Source organism: Rattus norvegicus, chromosome 11, assembly GCF_021556685.1.
Source record: "Rattus norvegicus strain SHRSP/BbbUtx chromosome 11, alternate assembly SHRSP_T2T, whole genome shotgun sequence".
Classification (NCBI taxonomy): Eukaryota; Metazoa; Chordata; class Mammalia; order Rodentia; family Muridae; genus Rattus; species Rattus norvegicus.
In genome coordinates, this window is record NC_141544.1 from 79,423,941 (window position 1) to 79,450,675 (window position 26,735).

Genomic DNA, 26,735 nt, shown 5'->3' on the forward strand with positions numbered 1-26,735 from the left:
GTCCTTGCATTAGAATGAGATGTGAGGCTGAGACAGAACCTCCAAGATCAGGAGTCCTACAATGTTCTTCAAAAACTCTCTGTAAGAGGGCCACGGAGATGGCCTGTCAGGTAAAGGCTCTGGCTGCCAATGAGGACAGCCCGAATTCCATCCCCAGAACCCACATGGGACAAGGAGAGAAAGGGTTACCCCAGTTTCCCTGACTTCCACAAGCATGTTGTAGACACACACACTGTAGAACTTCTCCATATGGCCAACCATGTATGGGACTGAGCAAAGAGGACTCCCAGGCAGCAGCATCTCAGGTTCGGCCGGTCTAGGGACAGTCCAGGGTGGACTCTATATGTGCTGGGAGTTATTCTTGAGGCATATCCAAGTGCATGAGAAACTGAGTTAGGAAGGAGGCAGACAGCAATGGCCTAGAAAGCAGGAGAAAAGCAGCAGAGGCTAAAGCACAAGAGGAAACAGTGCCACAAGATGGCTGCCGATGGGAGCAAGGATGCTGGTTCCCAGGATTCCTTTTACCCTCCTACAGCATATCGTCACCCCTCCCCAAGAGGGATGCTCATCTTAATGTTGAGTCTCATGGTTCTGATGGAGTTATATTTGCTACGGGAGCAAGTGGAGCTGATGGGTCTTAAGAGGTTGGTGCACAGGGATGCATCTCTGTGGGTTCTTCCAGGCTTAAGTGGAGAAAAGTGGGGCTCTCTCTCTAGCTCTCCTTGGGAACTGCCTGTCCTTCCTGATCTAGCCTTCCACCTGCTAAGGTCAGCCTGGTGCCAGGCATGGGGCACAGGTGCTCTATCTGTCTTCCTCTCACAGGGCTGGTGCTGGAGTGGAGAGGGACGGGATTTCAGGTGAGACTGGAAGGTCTCCTAATTTCCTTTAGTCTATGCGACCACTTCCGCATCCTAGAGGGACTTGGCCCTGAAAAGATTAGCCATGACACTTTCTGGTTTACTCTCCATGGGTTCTTTGGAAAACAAAGTGAGGAGAAGAGTTCTGGGGCGAGCACCAGCCGTTGTTAAACCTCCCCGTCTACTAGAAACCTATCATGGTTTCTAGATTCTAAGACTGTGGGGTGCCCAGCCCTAAGACAAAAGACCCATGTGTCCCATGATCGGAAGACCACTAGTAATCTTGAGAGAACCCTGTCTGTGGCACAGCATGGCAAGAGAGGAAGAGAGAAGCAGGGGACAGGAGAGCAGGGGAGGCCAGAGCTCAGAGGAAATGCTGAGAGACAGACTGTCTGGAGCACAGGAGAGGGATGAGCCCTGGGTAAAGGTTGACAGGAAGGAAAGCATGTTCCTAAAACAGCTTTAGAATTTTGGTAGCCAAAACTGGAGGGTTTGGTGCTGATAGCTACCTCCCTCACCCGCTTCTTTTTCCCCCAAGGCAGGGTCTCATTCTATAGCTCAGGTAACCCTCATCAAAGGAACCTACTGCTTCGGCCTCCCAAATGCTGGATTACAGCTGTGAGCAACATCCCGCTGACCTAGGTGCCACGAGAGATGATATCCCAAGGATTTAAGGAGGATGGAGTTTAAGCACATGCTGGGCAGCCAGCCAGCCTGCCCTGAGGGGGCTGAGACACAGGGGACTGAACTTGGCTTGGAGCTGCTGGTCCTAACTCGTCTCTGAGACAGATTCACGTGTGGCAGTGACGCCTTTTACACCCACTGGAAAACAGCAACCAGCACAGTCCATCTAGGGCTGGGCACACGTGCGTCATTAATCTAAGGATCCACTTACTTATTTCATGAGGGTGGTTTCTCTGAAACATCTGTCCACATAGAAACAAAAGCGGTAAGCTCCCTGGACCTCAGGCTGAGTCCCGTTCTCCTCATTCCCAAGAAGAGGTGGCTACCCCCTGGTTGGGAAACGCTGCTAACCACAGTCATGTTTTTCAAGGTGTGTTCAGGAAGCATTGAGGGCAAAACAGGTTTGGAAAGGCTAGCACAGCACCCCCTCTCGGAGATTCAAAATACATTCACAGAGTGAATGCCAAACGGGAGAAAATTTTCGTTTTGTCTCAGTGTTTTAAGCCAGACACCCCCACCCCATATCTACCCACTCCTGCCACTTGGAACTGTTGTGGATGACAGACACAGTGTGGCTGAGGGGTGCCCCTGGTGATCCGCTTGTTACCTTCAATATGATAGCCATTTAAACAGCTCTCTCTGAAGGCAGGTCTACAGTCTGTTAAAGAGAATAATTCATGGCATAGACAGAGTATTTGGAATCTGTGAGAAAACCCACAGTCCAAGCGTCGAGTTAACTCAAGTCCACAGTGTACCCAGCAAGCTGCAGACAGCACTCTCTGGTCCAGACACCGCCTTATAAGGTGGTCTGACATTTTCTCATGGCCCAGACTGCCCTCCAAAAATATCCAGAGACAGAGCAAGAATGGGAAAGGCTCTCCTGGGGCATTTCAAATAATCACATGCAGGCTCTGCCGCCGAGTGCTGCAAACTCCTGCTTGTAGCCCCTCTACTCCCATCAAAGCTCTGGGCAGCAAAGTCCTTGACAGGAGGGCACTAAGGAGAGAACACGACCCTCAAAGCGTGCACCCAAGCTGCTTTTTCTCTGTATTCTTTCAGAATGTGCTCCCAACATGTCTTTGCTTTATATGGACAATAGATGCGTGACTAATTTTCTCATTTGTGTGCCTTTCTGCCCCTTCTATCCTTGAGCTGAAGCTGTTTACCAATGCTCCTGAAACCCATATTGCTTGGAGGTGCTGCCCCCCAGTGGAGAGGACTGGCCAGCACAACATTTCCACGGAGGTGGAAATGGCGGCTCAAACTGTTCAACCAGGCTGCAACTGCAGCACCTCTGGATTTACGGCCACCCACTGCCATAAGGCTGTGAAGGTCCTGCTGTGGGGAGGGGTTTATGCTCTAGAATCAGGGAGTTTCCAGAGAACATGGTGTTTTATGAAATGAGCTTCACCACAGAACCTCTCACTGTTTTAGGTTTGATACCCAATGGGAGTCACCGGTCAAATTTACCTTTTGTGGGAAGAACTAGTTTTGGTATGGAGATTTTTCACCATGTAAAACACCATGGGTGTCATGCTAAATAAAAAAAAAAAACCAACAAAAGAACTTCATGGCTGTCCCCTGGTCTGGCACTTAGATGAAATGTCAGTAGGCATGGCTGTCTTTGGTAACAGCTACTTACAACAGCTTCTTCACTACCAAACAATGCACCAGGCTATTCGTAAGGCTGGGACTTACAACAAATAACACTGTGATGAACTGCAATGCTGGTTTCTACTCTTGAGAAAGGAACAGAGCCCAGTGGCATTTTGGAACACTGTGTGAACAGGTGGCTTCCTAATTACACCAGGCTCATGTCAGCATAACTCACGGTCTCCACAAAGTAAGACAATGGCAACCAGAAAGATGCAGCTCCCACCACCATGCTCAAGACTGTAAGGCTGCGTGCACAGGCAAACCTTGACCACTGGCTTTCCCACTTGCTGCTTGAAGTCAGTTTTCCTAAGTGAAAACAAAGGGTCTTGTGTAGGAGAGGGGTGGTCAAACGGCCATGGTGGGGACAGAGATGAGGCTCCTTTGGGATGTTACCTCGCTCTTGGGCAATGACAGTGGTTAACTCTGAGAAAGACTGCAGACTTAGGCAGGAGCCAGATATTGCTGCAAGCACAGGAGAGGAAACACTCGGGGGACTTGATGAGTCTATTCATGGAGACCTCTCTAGGAAAAGAAACTGGGATCCAGAGTGGGAGGGTCAGAAGGGACCCTACTGGGGACACTGTAACCCAGGACCCTCCAACACTTATGTGAGTCTGACATTGTGAAAAACTCCCAGAAATGTTGTGGAAGTGGAGCCATTTTTAGGGTGAGGTACTTGAAAGCTCACCACGTGTAGTTTTCATGAAAGACATCACTGCTGGGAAAAGTTATCTGCTGAGCTAGGGCTCAGGGTAAAGTTAGAAAGCTGAAAAGGAAAGGCCCCTAAGAAACTGCCTCCAGCAAACAGAACAAAAACTTCACTGTGGGACCACGGTTCTTCACTCCTGACTAATGCTTTAGATTTCCTGCTTCCTTGAGGGGAAGGGGGCTGCTCATGTTGTAAGCATGTTAGAGCCTGCCTTGGTGAGTGAGAAGTCTAACCAGCAGAGAGAAACATCTTAATAAAGTCTATCTCTCCTTTAAGTACAGGGCCAGCAATATCAGAAACAGGCCTGAAAATCATCAAAGGACAAGCTGAGCCCATAATGGAGTGGGAGTTTCCACATCCTTGCAACATGGCTCCAATCAGACCCAGGCAGAGCACACAGCCATTTATTTTGGAATGCAACATGTATCAGTGTTTTATGAGTGTAACTTACTGCGACATTAACATCAGATAAAAACAGCTTTCAAGTGCATGCATAGAAAGTTAAGCATAGTTTTTGAGCTCCTTATTTCTAAATATACAAAAAATACATTTAAATTATATAATTTTAGTGAATCAAAGACTTATAAAATTACAATTTTAGTTTTCACAACATAGAAAAAATACAAAATGACTATATATATATATATATATATATATATATATATATGGTTGTATAATTTTTTACCCAAATTTCAAAGGAGCAGTATGTATTGACTAATGTTTTATAATGGTTTATCTAAAACTCAGAACTGAGTATGGTTTTCAGGTTGGACCTCAGCAACACCAGGCTTTTAAGAGAAATGTAAAGCCAACACAAGTGAAAAGCAAGACACGACTGCCTCATTTGTCCGTCTGGGCATTGTCTACACCATCCTGAACCAATGCGTTCAGTTTGCTTTAGGGACCTTCCTGTCCGGGAGAACAGTGCTTTACTCCATGACTGACTCCATGGGGCCTTTGATGAGTGAGGTTCCAAACTCAGCAAGATGCAGATTGGCAACACAAGTCCCCAGAGGGCTGTGTACCTCAAAGACTCTGTCCCTTCCACAGAGGGCCCCTGGGGAGATCTGAACTGCAGTCAGGTGGCTGCTGGGAGGATGTCACCTGACTACTTCTGACAAAATAGCCACTGAAAAGCACCTTCCTCGCTCACACCTCATTAGATGTCACACCTGAGGAGGCTGGACGTTCTCAGTTTATAAAAGAACATGATTACCTCAACAGAGAAATTAATTCATGTTAGGGATGTAAAAGGAAAAAGACCCAAAAAGCCAGTTACTGAGAGAGTGGGAAAGACACCCTGCTGTCTGCTGCATCTTCAAAGCACATGTCAAGCCGACACTTGGACTAAGACCCTTTTTGTGAGGGAAGCTGGTGATTGCATTCTCACTGCTGCAGATGCAATTCAGCTGAGCAGACACAGCTATGAGGAAGGCAGGCCCAGGCGGTCCCTTGGGCTGATGACCTGCTTCTCACACCACCTTCTGAGGGCATTCCAAGGAGATCCTAACAACCCCAGATACAGTAAAAAGGCCGATGAAGCGCCAGTTGATTGTTTCACAGAAGAAATACAGACAGGAAGAATAAAAAGGAAGAAAAAGCTGGAAAATAATTTCCCACATATTTGTCTATCAAATACCAGAAAAGACTGATCTCGACACAGCCAAGTCAAGAAAGCTGACTTGAAGCAGAATTCTAATGTGCAGTTTGACAATAACTTATTACACACCTGCCTGCATTAGCTTTTCAAGCTCCTATGAAAATAAGCATTTGAAAATGTAATTTTCATTATATTCTGATTGGAACAATTATATTCTAAATGACAATGGCAAGCCTATTTTTTTAAGTCTTAAACAAAAAAGGGAAAAAAAAGCAAGCAAGCAAGGGGAGAGATGTTATCGAGAAGGTTTAAAATCGAGTGCACGTCTAAGCTCGGGCCTTCTTCATCCGAACCCTGCTTTCTACTTTTGAAAGGAGTTTGCTGTGTGCACTGTGAGAGCAGTGGGCTAGGCAGGACCTCAGCTTTGCCGGTCTCCTCCAAACCTTTCCCATGGGGACTTAAATACACAGTTGAGGCATGAACTGCTGTGAAGACACTACCAGGCAGGGTCCGTCACAAGGACCTGCTGTGAAGACACTACCAGACAGGGTCCGTCACAAGGACCTGCTGTGAAGACACTACCAGACAGGGTCCGTCACAAAGACCTGCTGTGAAGACACTACCAGACAGGGTCTGTCACAAGCAGTCGGTGGCTGCTCGGACATGTGTTGTCTCTGGACTTACAACGTGGTGAGAATTGCACAGAAACACAATCAGGAAAGGTATCTAAACAGAACAGTAAAAATATTAAAATTAAAAAGTAAGTATAAATCTATTTCTGAATGCCTTCTCTGGACCATGGTGGTAAAGCAATACTTTCCAAGTGCCCCAAATTACAGATTTCTCCCTTCTGTGTGATGAGATGGGCTTTGAGCCCGTCAGGAAGAATCTTGCTGGCCAGTACACGTTTGTGCTCTGAGCAGAAGTACATGGAAGATACTCAGCATTCCCCAGGCACTGAGCTTCCCCCTCGCACTGTGGCTTGTTGGAATCTGACTGAAGCCGACTTCCGCGCAAGGGTCTTTACAGTTTACACAGACTTACTAAGCTCAAGTATGGTTCTCAGTGGCAGGCAGTTAACGACTCAACCAAAAACAAACGAAAGGCTTTTAGTGGATTTCTGGTTACAGGCACTACCCAAAGCGTCACAGCCATATACGTCTTGTAACTCATTCACTAGATAGGAGGGGCCGGGTCCTAGTCAGAACTTCAGAGCATTCCAGAGCACAAAGTTCCCAGCACGCAGTCAAGCACTTTGAGAAGGGGAAGGTTAGCCACACTGCAGACCACAACCTAGCTTCTGCTGCAAGCCAGGCAGTTAGTCGGAGCATCGTGGCCCCCCAGAGGGCAGCTCTCAGCACGTGGTGCACACTCTGTACTGCCAGAGGAATGGAGGACCGACATGGCGGAGAAGTGCCAACCCCTTCTAGCGCTGTCATAGGAACTGGGAACTTCTGGTCAGAGCATGCTGAAAGGACAGGCTAGGTAGGGTGCTTTATGTAACAGCCTTTTGCATTTTTAATCTTTTCACTTTTATTTTTTATAAAATCCCAGGCCCATGTGACACTGGATTTTGGTTTTTATTTTCTTTTGTATTTAATATTTTAAAAATAGTTCTTACTAAGGAACTCAAAAAGTCTGCAGCATTTTTTGATCATTGAAAAGTTTGGTTTGGGGTGGTGTGGAGAGCTACTCAAGCTTCTTGTGTTCTTCGGTGTGAGAAAGGACCTTTCTTCTCTGCTGTATCATGTGGAAGTACAACTGGGGGAAAACTGGAAGACAAGAACGAACAGTGCGTTAGCGGGGCCTCTGAAAGCTCTATTCCCTCAAAGCATACAGTCCTGATACTCACTCTTTCTCATCCAGTGACTGATGGCAGCAATGCAACAGGAGACGGAGGGACACATTGCTCCCTTCAGCTGAGGACAGTCGCATGTGATAGAATGGCAGACACTGTACCTTCACTGCCATGACAGTCAAAGGACACAGGCCACCGTGTGTGCTGGAGACTGAGAACAATTTCTACCACTGAGCGTCGTACCCACCCTGGTGACACCTCTTACCTTCACATTATTCTGGTTAGTTTCAGAACAACCAGAGAGAGACTTCTGATGGAGTCGTTCCTATTTCAGAGGAGGAATCATAGGCCCAGAGAGAGTAACCAACACACCTATAGTCTCACAGAAAACCTGAGAGGATCAGGTCCTGGGCTCAACTGTTTAGCCAGTCTGTCTTGGGGTAGAGGTGGGAGCATGGGGGGAGGTGGCAATCTCCACACGGCACTTCCTGAGAAAGGTTGCTCTATGGATGGCAAGAATGAGGAGGCAGAGGAGGGCTACAAACTCTGATTTAAAACATAACAAAGCAGGGTTGGGATGCAGAGAAAGCCATTATAGAATGGAGGCCAGTATCTTGGACATCAGGTATGGGACATTCTCCTGTCCTTAGTAAAGAGGGGTGGCTTCCCTAGAGAGTATCTGGCAAGTTTGTGGAGTCATTGGCATTTAGCATAAGAAACCAGGGACGCTGACCCAACTAACACCTGTTCCCCACAAATGTCCAGTGGAGAAGTGCTGGTTTGAGCAACCTGGCCTTTAATGGCTCCTACAAACTGGACATTCAGTCACCACACAGCTCCTGTTCAGTCCCTCCTCATCCTTCCCCTTCTCAGCAGGGCCACCTCTGTTTTTCAGAGTAGCCTGTGTCTGAGGCAGGCAGGTGGTTTCTATTGCCAGCCAACTCTCCTAGGATAGCCTCCTCCTTACTTTTCAAATGGATTCCGACCTGATCACTTTCTTTTTTTTTCCTTTGAGGCAGGGTTTCTCTCTGTAGTTCTGGCTATCCTAGAACTCAGAAATCTTCCTGTCTCTGCCTCCCAAGTGCTGGGATTAAAGGCATGCACCACCACATCTAGCTCCAAGTTGATTAAACTTTAGTGTACACCCCCCCCCCCCAATACACACATGAAGAACATCAAGATGTCAGGAGGTGACCAGAGTGTAGCTAGCAGCCCCAAGTCCGCTGACACTTGTACTCACAGCTACTGTGAGGCAGTCAGTCACAGAAAAGGCTCAGCTAATGCTGAGAATTCAGCTTATGCAGATAATTCAACAGTGGCAGAACTATTTTGGTATGAAAGCCAGAAAATTTGACAAGCTCTATAATCTAAAAACTGGAAGTGAGGATATAATTAAGCCATGAGGAGTGCTAATTGCAATCATTTAAAGGTGTGGGGCCACCACACTGCTAGCTTCCCCTTAGGAAGGGGCTCTGCACCAGCATGCTGAGGGCACCTTCCCTTCCCTGGCTGCATGTGTGCCTGTCTGCCTGCCTGGCTGACCACAGAGGGTGGTAATGCCCCAGTGGCTACTTGAGAGGGTGGCATTGAGGGCCATTCATTAGGCTGCTCAGTCCGAAGAGAAGAACCTGAGTCTCTCAGCAGAGTCAGACTACAGAAACGAGGGCAGATGTGCGTGCATGTGCGCACATGAGCGCATGTGCACTGGTGCATGTGCAGAGGTCAGAGGACACACTATAGGAGTCGTCTCTCTCATTCAACCATTCCCTTTCAGAGATGCTACTCAGGTTGTCAAGCTTGTCAAGCTTGGCTCTCTGCCTGCTGAGACACCTTGCTGGCCCTGCAGGCATGGCCCCTTTGATTCTATTACAGTCTGCAGAGGCCCCTAGTGCTCCAGGAACATGGATGTATGTGGGAGGGGCACTGGATGCCCTTAGACTGTGTTTTAGTCCAAGCACTGACAGTTCCTTTTCAGAAGGATCAACAGTTCCTGACATGTAACTCCGTACAGGCATGCTGATGACAGCCTTGTGATATGAGCTTCAGTAGGCAGCTGAGAAGTCTGCCTTCCTGGGTTGGGCCTGAACTAGAAAGCAGAAAGCAGAAAGCAGGAGGAGGCAAAAGCTAAGGCTAGGAAGAGCCAAGGCTAGGAAAGCAGCGCTCTGTGTCTGGAGACACAGGTCAGTTGTACAAAGCACATGCTTCTCTTGCAGAGTTTGGCTCCCAGCACCACTTGGGGCAGCTAAAAGCATCTTTAACTAATTCTAGTTTCAGAGAATCAGATGCCTCTGGCCTTCTCAGGAATATGAATTTACGTACTTATGTCTACACAGGTCCCATCCATAACTAAAAATAAACCTTAGCCAGGTAGAGGCACTTGTTGAGCAAGTCTGACAATGAGTTTGATCTCTAGATCATATGAAAAGAGAAAACTGTTGCTTTAAACATGTCGTCTGCCCTTCACATGTGTGCTGTGGTATGTGTGCACCCATATACACTCTCCTAACAAACGTAAATGAAAACAAAGTCAATCAGAGTTCTGGGGCTGCAGACACAGCCTCGTGAGAGAGGATGCTCAAAGCCCTGTGTTAATCTCTAGTAAGCCCACTGCTCAAAAAAGAATGAGGGCAGAGTTCTGACTTACATTTGTGCTTGATTCTCTCCCCCTGAAGGTCAAGATGGAAACCCCACAGGGTTGGCTGTGTTTCCCAGCAGGGCCCCAGTGTCATGGAGGGCTATGTCTGACCTGACAATCAGCCTAGCAGTGGGGCAGCAGGAAGGCTGTTTACCAGGGAGAGAAGAGCGAGGACACCTTGGGAACTGCTCCTGGAAAAAGGGCTGGCCAGCAGTCAGACTCTGGAGGTTAGCAGTGTGAAGTCCCCGCAGAGGTGTGGGTGTGCCATGCCTTCCTTCCCTGCCCTTTCTAGACATCCAGAGCGGGACGTATCTCCTGCTTATCAGAACAGACACAAATCCTGAGGTGCCCACAGGGCTGCTACTCTGAGTGGTAGAACCACTGCTCTGCCTTGCTGCTTTGGAGATGAGAAGAACGAAGCTCCCGGGAGCCAACCTGGAAAGGTGAAAAGCTGTGCATGTGCGTTATGCACACTCTACTCTTCCAGATTTGCCTTTTGTTTCAACACCCAGCATGTCTTCTAAAGAGAAATGGCTGTTAGTCACCAAGGTTTCAGCGTTAAAGGAAGGTTTTCGTAATGTATAGAGTGGAAACTGAATCATGAAGCAGGACTGTGTCCAAGAATTTCTCCAAGATAAATGTTCAGATGAAATCTGGACGGAATTTTTTTTTCTTCACAATGTGTAAAATGCAGTTTTCTACAGAGGGACACAAACATGTCATTTATGATGGTTAGGGTGACTCACTAAGATGATACTGAGGACTAAAGAAAGAAAATATATCCCTGTTTGAACTTGTGGGGCTTAGGGGAGACTAAGAATTACAGTGGCTACAGTATAGCAAAATGAGCTTAGTATGTCCTAGGGTCTAACAAGGTCCTTTTGGAATACAGAAATCAACCAGAGGAGTTATGACTGAGCAGAATCTGAGAAAAAGACACATTCCTCATGATCGGCAACCAGAGCTCTCTGACAGCACTGTCAAATGTGCCCTTTCTGTTCTGCCCCTGTGTATCAAAGGTACATTTGATTTCTCGTACACTCAGGCATCAGAGGTTCTACTGGAATAACTGGCAGCCGCACTGAAGGGAACACTGTGTCCTATTCTGAGGGCTTTGTACTCAACAAAAAAACCAGAAATGTAGAAAAACAATGTATCTGTTTTTATTTTGTTATTTGTTTTTGGTCAGCTACTGATCTCTTAACGTGAAGTGAAACTGCCTATTTGATATACTGAGCAACACAAACATCTTTTTACAATGTTTTTCACAAACCATAATGAAGCAATTCTGAAGAGACAGGAAAATAAAGTTAAGGTAAGGCAGTCAGTGGTTTTTCTGACTCCTTAGTGCTTGGCCTAACACAGGGGTGGCCCCCACACTGAGAAGGGGTACACACTGCAGCTCTGTAGAGAAGGGCTCATCTTTATTCAATTACTGCCAGAGAAAATTCCCTCTGAAAGTCAGTGCTCAATAAAAACCAAAGTGTCCCCATAAATGTGATTTATACTACATATAGAGCAAAGACGAAGCTTGAGCTACTGTGGAGCTGACCTTTATCACCTCACCACCTATACTTACGTGGAATGTAGGAGATCATGACCAGAATCAGGAATGCATGGTAGTCAAAGGAGAAGTTGTATTTGTTAGGTAGGCTGATGGAGTACAGGCCGGCCTGCCGGACATAGGGCAGAGCTGCGTATATTGTGAGTAACTCTCCCGTCACTCCCATTGGGTACAGCACGATGAAAAGTGTGTACCTGAAACAGAGCAGAGCCCTCACTGTGCTGTGTGCTAGAGCCATGTTTACAAGCACTGCTTTCCCAGAAGCCAGTGTGAAGATCCCCTTCGCCCGTTCGTATCTGGCTTTTATATACACTAGGTTTTGAAAGGGGCCATTGTAGGTTCCCGAATGTTTTCAAATGTTTTAAAGCAAAGTAAATTTGTCAGTCAACCTTGAAACTTGGCTCCTTCAGAACATGCAGCTTTAGAACAACAGAGGTAGAGTAGGGGCGTTAAACTAGAGCAAGGGCCTTCCCTGTGGGGGTAGAGGGGAAGGAGATGGAGCCGCTATCCAGGAATTCCTAAAGCATGCCAAGCTGCATGGGGACTGGAGAAAACAGCACATCACACAACTACATTCTGCTGTTTCTCAAATGCTGGTACAAGCTACTGTGAAAATAAAATCTTGACTAATTTTAACATTAGAAAATTCCTAATAGCTTTGAATTTTACAAATAAACCCACACAAATAAATTACTACTGCATGAGAGGGTCACACAATTATTTTCATTTAAAAGAGTTTTATGTCTTTTAAAGAACTCAGAGGGAGTGGGAGAGAAGGCTCAGTGGTTAAAGCTTGTTGCTCTTGCAGAGGGCCAGGGTTCAGTTCCTAAGCACACATGTGGTAGCTTACAACTGTCCACAATTCCAGTTCCAAGATATCCAAAACCTCTGTGACCTCTGCAGGCAGCAGGCATACACGGGGCACACAGACACGCCTGCAGACAACACATCCATACACACACATCTGCAGCATCATGGGCCCTGTGGAAACTGTCAGCTTGGATTTAAGAAAACTACCTCAAGATGAGCCTGGATTAAGCTTCCAGGCACAAGAATCTGAAAGAAGTCATAGTTCCTGTTGCCAACCTAGATCATTAGGAAGGGCAAAGGAACTGTCCACAGACCACAGAGGAAAATAAGATTCTGTGAGAACAAAGCCAAAGGTCAGCCAGCAAGTGTCCCACAGACAAACAGCCTTTACGATGGCAGTGCACCGTGGGTGGGTGGATAGGTGGGTGGAAGCTGTTATGTCTCCCCCCCCCCAAGTATAGTCTATTTAAAATAAAAAGCAAAAGGCTTATATCCCTGAAATGTTGGAAACTGGATTCTGTTCAATCACTAAGTTCATAAACTGTGTAATAATAACTGTTTTCTTTTTAGAAAACAAGGTGTCTTAGCTCCAAAGTCAGATTAGACCTTTCTGTTCTGTCCTCCTCACCCCACAGTCCTTCATGCAAAAAAATCACAACTGGGTAAACAGATGTGCCATCAGCCTGTTGTCTACATGATAATTAAATGTTGTCATTGTTGTTGAGACCAGCATTTGAGTCTCATTCTGTGGCCAGCATTTGTGGCAATTCTCCTGCCTCGGCTTCCCAAGTTCTGGGATTACAAAGGTACGAATCACCATGTCTGAATTCATTCATTCTTTCTTTCTTCAATGTAAGTAAGTACACTACCGATCTCTTCAGACACACCAGAAAAGGGCATCAAATCTCATTATCATGTGGTTGCTAGGAACTGAACTCAGGACCTCTGGAAGAGCAGTCAGTGCTCTTAACTGCTGGGCCATCTTTTCAGCCCCACTTGCCTAAATTCTTAATGAATATTACTGGTAAAAATAATCAAAGCAAAATAAAACTTTTAAGCTGAGAAAACCAAATAATGTTTGTTATTAAGTAAAAATACCTTAAGCGTCATAGTTTTTTGACAAAACAAGAGTAGGAGATGTAGACATGAACTAGAAATCACCACAATGGGAAAGTTCATCAGCTAAAGGACAAAAACAGGTATTATACTGAATTCTGCTGAATAACTAATATAAAGGCTTTACAGTGTTTCTACAGATAAAAGTCAAGACCTTCTAGTGAAATCCCTCCATCTCCCCAATTTTAGTTTGGGGAAGTTGGAGGCAATGTCCAGGTAATAAAAGGCAAATATGGTGTGGGTTCTTACAAAGTTAGCACTTGCTGTATGTACTTCTTTACCTGGCCCACTTGATGATGTAAGGCAAATGGTTTAATAGACTGAATGTGTAAAAGGAGTAACGGATAATTTCCGTGATTGTCCAGGCAATGACAAACAGAAGTACACTGTCTTCACTCTGCACCTGCAGGAAAAGAAAAAAGAAGTAAGAGAAACAAAGGAAGGTGCAAATAGACACATTTCATAATGTGCAGTGTCTGCAGGGCTGCCTAGCCACAGTCACCTATCCTTGTCCTCAATGGCTGCAGCACAGCTCAGAAAGGGTTTGCTGATCAAAGACACAGTACCTATAAGTTCTGCGGAGGCTCCTGATAGGAGACTCAGCTTGTGGATCAGTGGAAGCTGCTGGGAAGGGAACTGGATGGGCAGGATCCCTCAGGAAGAGACAATTACAGCAAGTTCTTTGCTATACTGATAAGGGAAAGTGAGGTGGTAGGAGTTAGAAGTAGGCAGGTAGAGAAGGCTAGGAGGACAAGCGGGTGGGAAGCCTGGGATCCATCAACAAGACTTTGAGAGCAATTAGTGTGACAGCTGGGAATCTGAGGACATCTCCAGAATGCAAATGTGAGGATTAAAGCACAGGTAGTAGGATGAACTCAAGTCAAGAAGAGGTCCAGATCATCTACCAGGCAGGCGCTAATTTTGGGCATCGATGATGTGTTGCCCAAGCCCAGGCTTATACCCTGTGTGAGGAGACGAGCTGCCTAGTCACTCACAGGACGCACCTAGAACCAGAAGACCTTTGATACTGCCTGTTCGTATGCTGGAAAATGATAACCCTGGTGAGTCCCCTTATGTGTTGGACAGGTGCTGTCCCAGGGGAATTTATGGCTGTAATACAGACTGCAGCACCCTTCCATCCCACTCTGAGTTTATAATGATCCTCTGTGAGCAAAACCCAACAGACAAGCTTGCACTGAGATTCACTTCGGTTTCCCATGTCCTACATGGTTGGTGAGTTGGCTGTGAATTAGAATCCTACTCAGTGAACTGAGAAGACTACTATGTGCTGTTTTCTCTGTCTCATCCCAATCCCTAGTGACAAAGGTTCAGTGTCCCTGCCTTCCCTTTTGCTTCTCTCCATCTGCAGAGCCAACAGTTTTTAGCACTTCCATTCCTTCTCAGAAAGTGTACATGGAGCGATCCACCTACACGATGAAATCAGCAGTCATTTACATAGCTATTAACTAAATTGCCCTGACAAAGAACTTCATAAATGCATGGTTAGTATTCTCTAAAAATAATAAGAATTTCATACTGTCAAGAGCAGGAGTACTTCTTGCTTTCCTATTAGCCGCAGGAAGGCCAGAGCTAAGTACCTTTAGAGCTCATGCTGAGGGCCCCAGTCTGCCCACGAAGCTTTACTTAAAGCCTATGGGTACCAACATCTAAGTTTACAGGATGGGTTGCTTTTCATGGACTTTGTAACCCTCGTTATCTGACAGTGAAGTATGGTTTTTTATAGATTTGCTTTATTAGTATTATTTTTTACAGCTATGCTTAAAACCTGGCGTAAGGACTCCCGACAGGCAGACCCTCCGGTGTCCTATACTCCACCTCACCCTGGAAGCTGAGTGTGTGCTTCAAGTCATCTTTGTTTCCCCAACGCACGTGACGCTTTTCACAGGAGAAGCTTTACAACATCTGTGAAGCTAAGGGATCCAACCCAGTTCGCTATTCTAAGACCCAGCTCCTTTCTTCCTAACACCTAATATTGCTTTGTGTCATCCTAGTGGCCTGCGTGGAGCGGTAAGACATGGCCTAGCTGGGCAGGCAGTTTGAAGGAACAGACAGCTCTTACAGCTGCCCTTCACACTGACTCCTTCAAAGGCCGGGACTAGGGAAATGGTCAATGAGAAGATGGGATTTGGAGAGGCAGAGAGATGCCTTAGGCGCTAAGAGCATTTCCAGAGGATGTAGGCTCAATTCTAAGCACCTACACTGTGGCTCACAATCACCCTTAACTCCAGTCTCAGAGGATCCAAAGCCATTTTTTGTCCTCTGTTGTCACCAGGCACACATGGTACATAAACATGCATGCAGGCAAAACCACCTGTATCCATAAAATTAAAATTAAAACAAGAAGAGATTTGGATAAAGTCAGAGACACATCTTTCTGATTTGTAGAAATTATTCAATAACAAAGAATAAGGACCAAATGTAATGAGTTAAAACCAACAAGAGGACCAACAAGACTTGACTTGGTACCTGTAAGTCATGTCACAACAATTATTAGTCACAATAGTCAAAGGTGGATGAAAGCCGAGAGTCCATCAGTGAGTGAATGTATCAACAGCTGCATGCATATATGTGCAAACACATAATACGAAATATTATTAAGCTTTAAGGAAAGCTTAAAGATGTTAGCTTATACATGTTAGAATATGGATGAGAGAACCTTGAAGGTAATTATCAGTTAAATATGCCATTTGCAAAAGGACAAATACTGTTTGATTCCACTCACATGCAGCACGTGAGTGGTGAAATTCAGATAAGAAAAGTAAAGACAGAACGTTGCTAGGAGCTGGGAAGGAAGATGGGGTGGGGGTGTTACTAACTACTGTTTAACCCGGAGTTGAAGAAAATTCTGTGGATGGAAGGCAATCATGGGAATGCACTTAAAGTAACTGTATTGTACACTCAAAAAGGATCAAATGGCAAATGTCACATATATTTCACCACAATAAAAGTAAGTTCAAAACCTAATTAAGTCAAAGTTAACATAAAAAAAATGTAAAGTTTTCTATAATTCAACAGCAAAATGACTTCAGTATAGACTAAAGAATACTCTGGCTCATGAACTGAAGGGTTGGGAGTCAACAGGGTGTGAGGGTATAAATAAAACACATGCTCAGCACTCAGACACTCACTACTACAGTCCTGTCCCCATGACTACATTCTAAATAGATCAGACGCCGGCTAGGAAGCAGAGTCTGTCAAAGGGACGCTTGAGCTAACTAGCAGAGTTTAGCCCAGAACAGGAAACAGGACGTGTACTTTAAAGTATGTAAGAAGGACATCATTTATATGAGACTAATGGATAAAGTGCAAAGGGAGTAAGATGCTGGTCTGAAATCAGAAAACCAGCATAACAATCCAGCTGGACAAGAAGACCTGATGTCTTCTAAAGCTGCAGGATTCTGGGCCTTGGACTTAAGTCCACAGAGTGAGGACCAAGGACGAACCCTACAGAATGGGTGAGCTCACTGGGAGCTGGCACAGTGTCCTGCGCAGTGCCTTGGAAAGGAGTGGGATAGCCTTGGCCTAGAAAGTCACTAGATGGACTAACATCGTGAGATCTAGTCCCAGCAAGGGGGCAAGGAGATGGGGAGGAAGCAGGAGAGAGGAGAACAAAAGATCTACTGGCTGCTGGCTGGGTGGGACCAGCATATTTTATTCTCCCTTGAAGGCAAGGTCTTCAGCAGACCATGCCCCATCATTCAGCTTTCTCAGCTCCAATACAGGTCTGGTCCTAGGGCTGTGTGGAATTAATGTCTCTTATATTGGATGAAAACTAACTTTTTGTTTTTGAAAGCAAGAGTTGGGACTATTATTTCAACAAGCAGGGAGCCTCCTATCTATTGGGGGGGGTAGTGATTCATAGAGAAATGATTAGTAGCTTCATGAAGTTCTTTTAGGTTAGTGTGGCTTAGGAAGGAACTTTGAGAAGGCAAAGGACAATATTTCAAAGAACCCAGCTCAGTTCTTTTGTTGTGGAGACAGTGTAGCTCTGGCTGGTCTAGGACTCACTAACTGCCAGGCTAATGTCAAATCTGTCATTGTCTTCCTGCCTTTGCCTATGTGCGGAGGCTGGGGAGAGCACAACTGGCAACTGAGCTATTTCAAATTAAGAAATAGACAGCTTTATTAATTATCGAGAACAAGAGGATCTCACTGACTATATAGAGGTCAGGCTGGTATCTGCACGGATGGAGCCTTTACCTACACTGTAGTCCTTTGGTGTGGGAAGGCATGCTACAGGCTGCCAAAAGAAAAACCCAAACACCAAACCTTCAACTTATAATCTGTTCTGCCTACAGGATGTGCTGGGGCAATGGTAGCATAGAACTTGTGGGAGTGGCTAAGCAGTGTCTGGTTTAACCTGAGGCCCAGGTTATAAGAGGAACCCACTACCTGGATGGCCAGGAACTAGATACCAGACAGCTCAGAGACCTAGGGTAGAGCCAAACACAACAGGCCACACAAAACCACAAACAATGTAATGATTACTAGGGATATTCTCCTACATTCACAGATCAGGGCCTTGTCCAGTTGCCATCAGAGAGGCTTCCTCTGGCAGCAGATGAAAGTGAGTGCAAAGACCGAAAACCAGACATTATTCAGAGAGAGCCTGAATTGAAGGCCTCTATCTTGTCCTCCCTTTGGGGTCTGAGGAATCCCACTGGAAGAGGGGGAGAAAGAATGCAGGAGTCAGAGGGGATGGAGGACACCAAGAGGACTCGGTCCACTGAGTCAACTAAGTAGGGATCAGATGAGCTCACAGAGACTGAAATAGCAAGCACAGGGCCTGTAAGGGTCTGCACCAGGTATGTATCATGGCTGTTAGCGTGGCGTCTTTGTGTGACTTCTAACAGTGGGAGTAGGTATATCTCTGACTCTTTGGTTTCTGTTGAGACTCTTCCTCTTGTTAGATCGCCTTGTCCAGTTTCAGTCTGAGGGCCTTAGTCCTGTCTTACTTTTTCTTGTTTTGTCATGTTTGGTTGTTGTCTCTTGGACGCCTGTCCTTTCTAAAGGGAAACCAAGAGGGAGTGGATCTGGGGGAGAGGAGAGGTTGAAGGGAGATGGGAGGAGTGGAGGGAGGGGAAATTGTGGCTGGAATGTACTGTATGAGAGAAGAATCTTTTTCAAAAAAAAAATAGTAATTAAGAGATTTTAAGCTAAGGGTGGAGGTGTGCACTTATAATCCTAGCACTAAGAAGGCTGAGGCAAAAGGATCCTGAACTTCAAGTCAGCCTGAGTTACAGAGTAAATTTACAAAAGGGGGGGTTGCATGCAAATATCATAGAAGTGTCATAATTCATAATTGTGAAAGAGTTTAAACAGCTGAAATATCCAGTAACAGGTGACATATTCATACAACAGAATATGACTCAGCAACATGAAGGAAGGAAATCAGTATGTGCTACAACCCAGAGGAGCTAAACAAACCAACACAAACGTCTGTCGCTGGGTAAAAGAAGCCGGCTCTAAGTGGCCACTGTCCAGAGATGGCAAACTCTAGACGAAAGAGATGGCTAGGGCTGGGAATGCCAGTGAACTATAAAAGGGCACAGAGCATCCCATTATGGTGAAAGAGTGTTCTGAAACGGGACTTAGGTATGTTGCTTGCACAACTTGCTAAATTTGCCAAAAATTAGTAGATACCTAAAATGGTGAATTTTTTAAAATTCCAATTAATTTTAAAAATTAATAAAGTTGTTTTAAAAAACAAGATTTTCTATAAATAAATGATACTGACTTTTAAGGGGGGAGTGGGGGTCACATGAGGTAAAAGGGGGAAGGAGTGACAGTTAAGATTTATTAAGGCTTAGAAGGCACACAAAGCAGGGTAGGACGGGCATCCACAGATGTCTTTTTTCTTAAATACAGGGTCTCTAGCCTAGGCTGGTCTCAGACACCCTATGTAGCTGAGGATGACCTTGAACGCCTGATCCTTCTGTCTGTACCTCTTGGATGCTGAGTTAAAGGCATGCACCACTATACTGGTTTATGTGGAGCTAGGGTTGAAACTGAGGGCTTTGTACATGCTAGGCAAACAATTTGTTAACTGAGCCACTTCCCTGTCCCCAAAGTGTCTTGCAGGCAGCTGTTTGTCAGAGATGCATGTTCATAATGAAGGCACACAGAGGGCTGGCAGAGGCACCTTACTGGTGCAGTGTGCTAGATCCCACTGCACACCACAGGCACTGGTTCCTATCCCTGATCTGAAGCCAGGAAGGAGGTAGCGTGTAGGTGGCTTGTGTGGTTTAGCCCAGGGAGTTTACATAGAAATCCAAGCTGGAAAAACAAATGGGCACAAGAGGAAAACCTTTACGCACAAACAGCCTCATATGTCTGACTTTAAAGCATGGGGCTGTCAGTGCTTGGAAAGCTGTCACTTGTCACCCTCAAAGAAGACAGATGGTGCACACAGGCAGGCGGCTATTATAGACACCCATTCTTCTCAGTGTTTTGAGACCTGCTGTTTATCACTCCATTTATTTCAAAGGGCTTCTGAGACCAAGCTTTACAGTAGGCCTTCTTTCCTCCTCCTGATACCCCTTTTCCCTTGTACAGGGCGGAGGAAGTGATGTGATAAGGTTACAGTCAAATATGGGACGTGGCCAGAGGCTGTTCTTGGAGCACCATGCATGTCTAGTTTGCCCACCCTAGACAATGGAAGTCAATTCTCTCACAGCTCCAGAGGCTGAAGGCTGGACCAGGGTGGCAGGATGACTGGCGGTAATGGGAGATTTTCCTGACTTTTGGGTAGATACCTTCCTGATGCAGCCTTCTAAGAGGGTGGAGAAGGGAATCTTTGGGTATCCTATAAGGGTACTAATTCTTTATGAACTCAGTTAAATCCACCTGTCCTCCAAAGGCTCCTGTCCACATACCATAAACACCAGGATCATGTCCTCAACACAGGCATCTGGACAATGCATTTGGCATGTGTGCAGTGATGGGGTACTATGTGGTCCAAAGCAATGTTCTAAACCAAGTATTTTTCTCTAAAAGGCCATATAGAGTAAATAATTTGGGTTGTTCATGACATAAAAATTAAAAAAAAATTAAACCATACTAGAATGCACACCTGGAATGCATACCCCCCCCCCATGTGCTCCACTTTTGTAAGGTGGATGCTTACATCAGAATCACCACACTCACGTCACTGGCAACAGTCTGTTCAGCTCCATTTGGGATGACCAAAGTGATGGTCTATGATACATTCTATGTCTACAGCCAAGACATTGTGGGAAAGGAAGTATTCATGCGAGACTACACAGGCCGGCTGTTCATATCAGAGCATCTTAGGATATCCTGTGCTTACTGTCTTTGTTCCTCTTCGTTGGAAAAGTGAATGCCTATTCAACTTCTTTGCTTATTCTTTTCAATAGCTATATAGGTAACAATAAAGCTATTATATTGACGCTCTGAGCTCTTATATACCAAGTGCTTCTATGCATAAACTGCTTCACAAATTCCCATCTTACAATGAGAGAAAAGCTCTGAAAATCCAACCTTAACCTTCAACATTTCTGATATGTCTTCTCTTGGTTCTGAGCCATATATGTATGAAATAAATGGCCAATATGATTAGGAAACTAGGTACTTGGATAAAGAAATAAACTAACTGAGAAAATAAATCAATAAAAAGAAGCTTCTTCTGGCTGGAGAGATGGCTCAGTGGCAAGCACTTGCTACTCGTGCAGACAACGAGCCTTTAGCTCCCAGCACCACATGGCGCTCTAGTTCCAGGGAATCCGGATGCCCTCTTTTGGTCTCAGAGAGCTACACACACGCATGCACACACACATACTTTAGGCTTTCTGCTCTGGGTGGAGACATTTGCACACACGAAATGGAGCATTAGACTCAAGTATTGGAGGAATCAGTCAAACCTCATAACATATACATATATTCACATGCACATACAAGTTAGCTATAGAAGCACTTTTAAATGTGAGTGCATGTATGCATACACACAGGCAAATATGCCTTAGTTTTCTATACTTAAAGAGCCCATAAGCAATCAATAGCATCTCTGGTACTGTAAGCTCTTCTATTGTTCAAACTCCAATTCTTTTTAAGTGCAATTTTAAATTTTAAAAAATCCTATGTTTTGATCATATTATTTCCCCTCCCAGATACTCCTCTCCTACCTACTCAACCATGCTCTTTCTCTTTCAAAGACAAACAAAACAAAGAACACTCCCAAAACCCAACCCCAAAGACAAAAAAGCACACAAAACCCCATGATCTGATTTATACTGGTCAACCATTTCTGAGCATGGGGCCTGTCCTAAAGTGTCACTTCACTGACCAAACTGATTTTCCCCCTTCCCAGCAGATATCAACTGTAAATCCCTCTTGGTCAGGGATGGGCTTTGTGCTCACTGTCCTGCATGTGGGCATTTTCAGACCATGAGTCCTAATACAACTCTCCGCCAGGGAACCTGGACTCCTTAGTAAGTGGCTCTTGGTCACGGGAAGGGGATGTGTAAGGTAAGCCTGGGAAATTTTCACTGCATAAGGCATGGCATTACTGAAGGAGGAAGTAAGAGGAAGAACCAGGAGACTGCCGTGCTATCTCCCAAGTGGCACATGGGGCCATTTCTGTGTGTTTTCTGCCAGGAACGCATGGCTTGAATTGTTATGAGGAAACTGGATGGATCTAGGTTGGAGGCCACGCTAAAGTATGCGCTTTAAAACTGTCAAGGATGTGAGCATGGGTGTGCACATGTCAAAGATGAAGGGGCTTTCTAGACTGAGGCCTGACAATGACATGAACACCTGTCACCTTACCTCCTTCCCTTCCATGTGGTGCTTAGCATAGTACCTGAGGCAGATAGCACACCTCCCTGTATGTACACATGTGTGCATGCATATGCACATACATCTAGAGTATGTATGTATCTATCCTGTTTGTACATGCATGTGTTGTTTGGAAAGTTAGTGAAGTGTGCATGGGCCCATGAATAGTTAACAGGGCTAAACCAAGCTGACTTCCTTATCTGGAGGACTCAATGCAGGAACTAAGTGCATGACTCCCACATCTAAGTATCTGGTAGCAAGAGGATGTCATGCACACCTTACTCTCAAGGTTCAGAAGAAGAGAAACAACGATGCACATATGCACATTTATAAACAGAATGATGTAATAAAATGACAATGGTGAAAGATAGGAGATACAGGTACACAGCTCACTGTACTGTGGTGGCAACTTTTCTGCAAGTTTGAAATGATTTCAAAACAAAATTTTCACCAACTACCATGAAATCATTTTAGTAAGCACGAAGAACATATTAATTTCTATGTGAAAAATTAATTACAAACATTAGGATTGAACCGAGGGCCCCGTGCATGCTAGGCAAGCACTGTATCACTGAGCACATCCCCAGCATAAACAATCTTTTAAAAAACATCTAGAGTGCTGGGCATGGTGGCTCACACCTTTAATCCCAGAACTCAGAAGGCAGAGGCAGGCAGATCTCTGTGAGTTTGAGGATACCCGGGGCTACAGAGTGAGCTACAGGTCAGTCAGAGAAGCATAGTTAGACTGTCTCCAAGAAATAAAATAAAACAAACAATGTATAAAATGTACCTAGCTGCAAGCTATCGGGGTGGCTCACACTAGAAAAGGACACAAAGACAGACAGGATTCCTAGAGCAAGTGGCTAGTGACACCAGCCATATCAGAGAGCTCCGGTTTGACTGAGAAGTTCTCTCAAAAGAATAAGGTGCACAGAGATTGAGGAAGACTTGTCAACCTGCGGCCTCCACCTGCACGAGCACCTGAAAACACGTGCATTCATACTGGCACACTCATGTGTACACACATATTGTAAGCACACACACACATACCACACACATCAGAAAAAAGTGGAAAACAACTCTTATAGCTGTTGAGGGTAGAAGCCGGAAGATTGCTATAAGTTAGTCCAGCCTGGTCTTTAGTAAGTTCTAGACCAGTTAGAGCTACATGGTGAGACCTTGTCTCAAAAACTGCAAGAAAGGTTCAGAGAGATGGCTCAGCAGGTAGAGGCACTTGTCATCAAGGCTGAAGACCCCAGTTTGACCTCTGGAACCCTACATAGTGGAAGAAAAGAACTGACTCCCCAAGCTGTCCTCTAAGCTTTGCTTGCGTCCACATATTCAAGAGATGAATGAATAAAGACAAAAACCAAAGAAAACTACCAAAGCGAGAAGCAAGCACCCTGGGAATGAATTTAGAAGGAAATATAATTACTCCCAGGCTTGTACACCATTTAGGGATAAGGCCCCTGGATAAGCTGGAGAGGCGGGTTATGAAACAGTCTTAGGAAAGACAAGAACATGTATTAAAGAAAACTTACCAACAAGGGTCTTTGAGAAAGACTAACAGGTTGGCCCTGAGCTGTGCTAGCATTTTTATTGTCTTGGAGGATAAAAACCCCATGGGCAGGCCACAAACTTGCTTTGAAGAAGGGTAGCCTAGTTAAAAGCCAAAATCAAATTCTTAATAAATGCTTTAGATTAGGATAATAATCATGATTATGATAATGATAGTTCCCATTAGCAGGGATAATTATTCCTTAAGCAGGATAAAAGTAATTATGTAGAAAATTTCACCAGTTACTGTGAAACTATTTTAACAAGTATAAAAACCATATTACTTTCTATGTAAAAAGTCAATTATATTTCTGTTAGAAACCTCAGGACATAGAAAAGGCTTCAAAACAGTTACATGGACCATCACCACTACATTGTCTTGAGAGGACTGAGCTACGTAACAGTTAGTATACAGTCAGCACACTAGTTCACTGGGTCCTTCTAAGACGGCTGCTCTGAGTAACTCTGTTCTGTTAACTCCCAGTACGCTCTATGAAGGACAGGAAACAAGTGTGGGAGATGGGTGTGGCTCCTTAGGAAGTAGACCGGACCCATGCAATCATTCAGTTGGGGAACTGAGGCAGGACAAGCGGTCAGAGCACCCACTCTCCTTCTGCTTCACTAACGATCCGAGCCAAGGGGTGTTGTGGTGCTTGGTGTGGCCGGCCTGTGCTAGACTGCAGGTTCTTATGAGGACAGTAACCGCATCTCTCCTTTGCTCCAGTGTTCCAGCTCAGCCTGAGGATACTGAGGCCTGCACTGATCCTAGCCAGTCACACAAGCTGAAGTCCTGGGACAGAGAACACAAGGACAATCTCCATCTTTTCTTTAACTTGAATACAAAAGTAACTGATTCAGCTGTTTATTTTAAAAAAAAATTATCGGAGCTGGAGAGATGGCTCAGTGGTTAAGGGCACTGACTGCTCTTCCAGAGGTCATGAGTTCAATTCCCAGCAACCACATGGTGGCTCACAACCATCTGTAATGAGATCTGGTGCCTTCTTCTGGCCTGCAGTCACATATGCAGGCAGAATGCTGTACATAAAATAAAAAAAAATTATCCTTAGTAAAATATAAAAATACAGATAAGGTGCAGACGTTTGGGTTCTTTATCCTTTAACATGACAACTTCATATACTAAGGTACTCTTTATGAGTAAATCCATGACAGGATACATGACAAACCAGAAAATATCTTTCTTTGTTTGAGACAGAGTCTCTCTACATAGTCCTAGTTATCTTAGAACTTACTATGTAGACCAGGCTGGCCTTGAACTACCAGAGATCTACATGCCTCTGCCTCCCGAGTGCTGGGATTAAAGGCATGTGTCAGCATGTTTGACTAAAATACTATTATTTTTAGTGGAAAATATGAACTAAGTAATTTTTTAAAATCACTATTTACCCCATTTAGAGGTGAGAAAAATGTGTTAGTTATCCACACATACTTTTTTCCAACTTACAGCGACAAAGGAAACATTCTTACCATTGTAACACAATAACTAAGGGTTCTTCACCTTCCTCCTCCTTGTCCTCTTCTTCTTCTTCTTCTTCTTCTCCTTCTTCTTCTTCTTCTTCTTCTTCTTCTTCTTCTTCTTCTTCTTCTTCTTCTTCTTCTTCTTCTTCTTCTTCTTCTTCTTTTTTTTTTTTTTTTGGCAACACTTTGAGACACAGTCTCATTATACAGCCCAAGTTAGTCTCAAACTTAGAATCCTCCTGTCTCAGCCTCCAAAGTGTTGGTTAGGGTTACAAGTATGAACCACCCTACCCAGCCAACATTTGCTATTTTATATGTGTGGGTGCTTGCATGCATGACTGTGTCCCATGTGTATATACTATCTATAGAGGGCCGAAGAGAACTTCAGATCCCCCGAGACTGGAGTGACAGACAGTTGTGAGCTGCCGTGTGGGTGCTGGGCATTGGACTTGAGTCCTCTGGAAGGGCTCTTGACCATCTAGCCATCTCTCCAGCCTAGGACTACTTAAAAAACAAACAAACACAAACAAACACAATGAAGGAAAAGATTGTGTGTATGTGTGTGTGTGTGTGTGTGTGTGTGTGTGTGTGTGTGTGTGTAGGTGAGAGGAGACCTTCCGAGTATCAGTTCTCTTGATACCATGTAGGGCCTGGGTGGTGGGTAGGTAGCCTTACTCACTAAGCCGTATCATCAGTCCAGTGGGTTACTTTTGATGTGGATGATGATCTTGTTCTACCAAGTCACTCTTGGGTACAAAATCAACTTTTCTGCAGAACATGCACTAAGGAAAACATAATGGGCATGCATTCGACAAGCAACTCACAATCAATTCTGCATCACGGCATAGCCAGGCATGCAGCTCTGAATCTACAGTGTTCCATTTGTCTAGCTTTATGGCTTTCTATGTACCCAGTCCATTTTCTAGAATGCATGAAAATACCCAAGAAGGCTAGCCTCAGCACAATGTCACTGTGTCTGGTTCCAACTGCAACTCTGAAAGGAAAAAGACCTTCAGACTTCTTAGATGTACTTCTTGGAGGCAAGTTACTTACCCTCTCTGAATCTTGGACTCCTAGTATGGAGACTTTTGCCTTTGGGATCATACAGTGGTTGTATGGCTTTCACTGGCTGCTGGCCTTTGCTAACATTTTTCCTCAGTCTTAGTTGAGTCTCCTACTGAGAGCTTTCATACGGCTGTGACCCTCAATATAACCCGTGTGCAAGATTCTATTAGAATGGGTCATATGCAGTCCCATATATCTAATCCAATATAAGTATCCTATGAGCTCACGTTTCTCTAAGTACAGTAACAACAGCTCAGAGAACAATGTTCCTAGCATCAAGTTGCTATGACCCTAAAGAAAGAGCTTGGGGACACTTACACCACAGTCTGCCAGCTGTACTTGTCAAGGGGCTTTTTCCACTGTCAGACATACAACATCTGGACACTAGAGTACA

At 44.9% G+C, this 26,735-nt stretch overlaps 1 protein-coding gene across 5 annotated transcripts in view; it reads right to left on the reverse strand.

Annotated features, from left to right (window-relative positions):
* Positions 1–7,014: 7,014 nt before the first annotated feature.
* Positions 7,015–26,735, reverse strand: part of Hacd2 (3-hydroxyacyl-CoA dehydratase 2) — a 91,587-nt gene continuing 71,866 nt past the window's right edge. For 3 of the 5 annotated variants that reach the window (NR_175003.1, NM_001402103.1, XM_087575236.1), the window contains 3 exon segments: positions 7,015–7,278; positions 11,519–11,697; positions 13,711–13,832. Coding sequence is in view for 4 of the 5 variants with exons in the window: in NM_001402103.1 (NP_001389032.1) it covers positions 7,196–7,278; positions 11,519–11,697; positions 13,711–13,832 (384 nt within the window). In the remaining variant the exon portion in view is untranslated. 5 annotated transcript variants of the gene reach the window in all.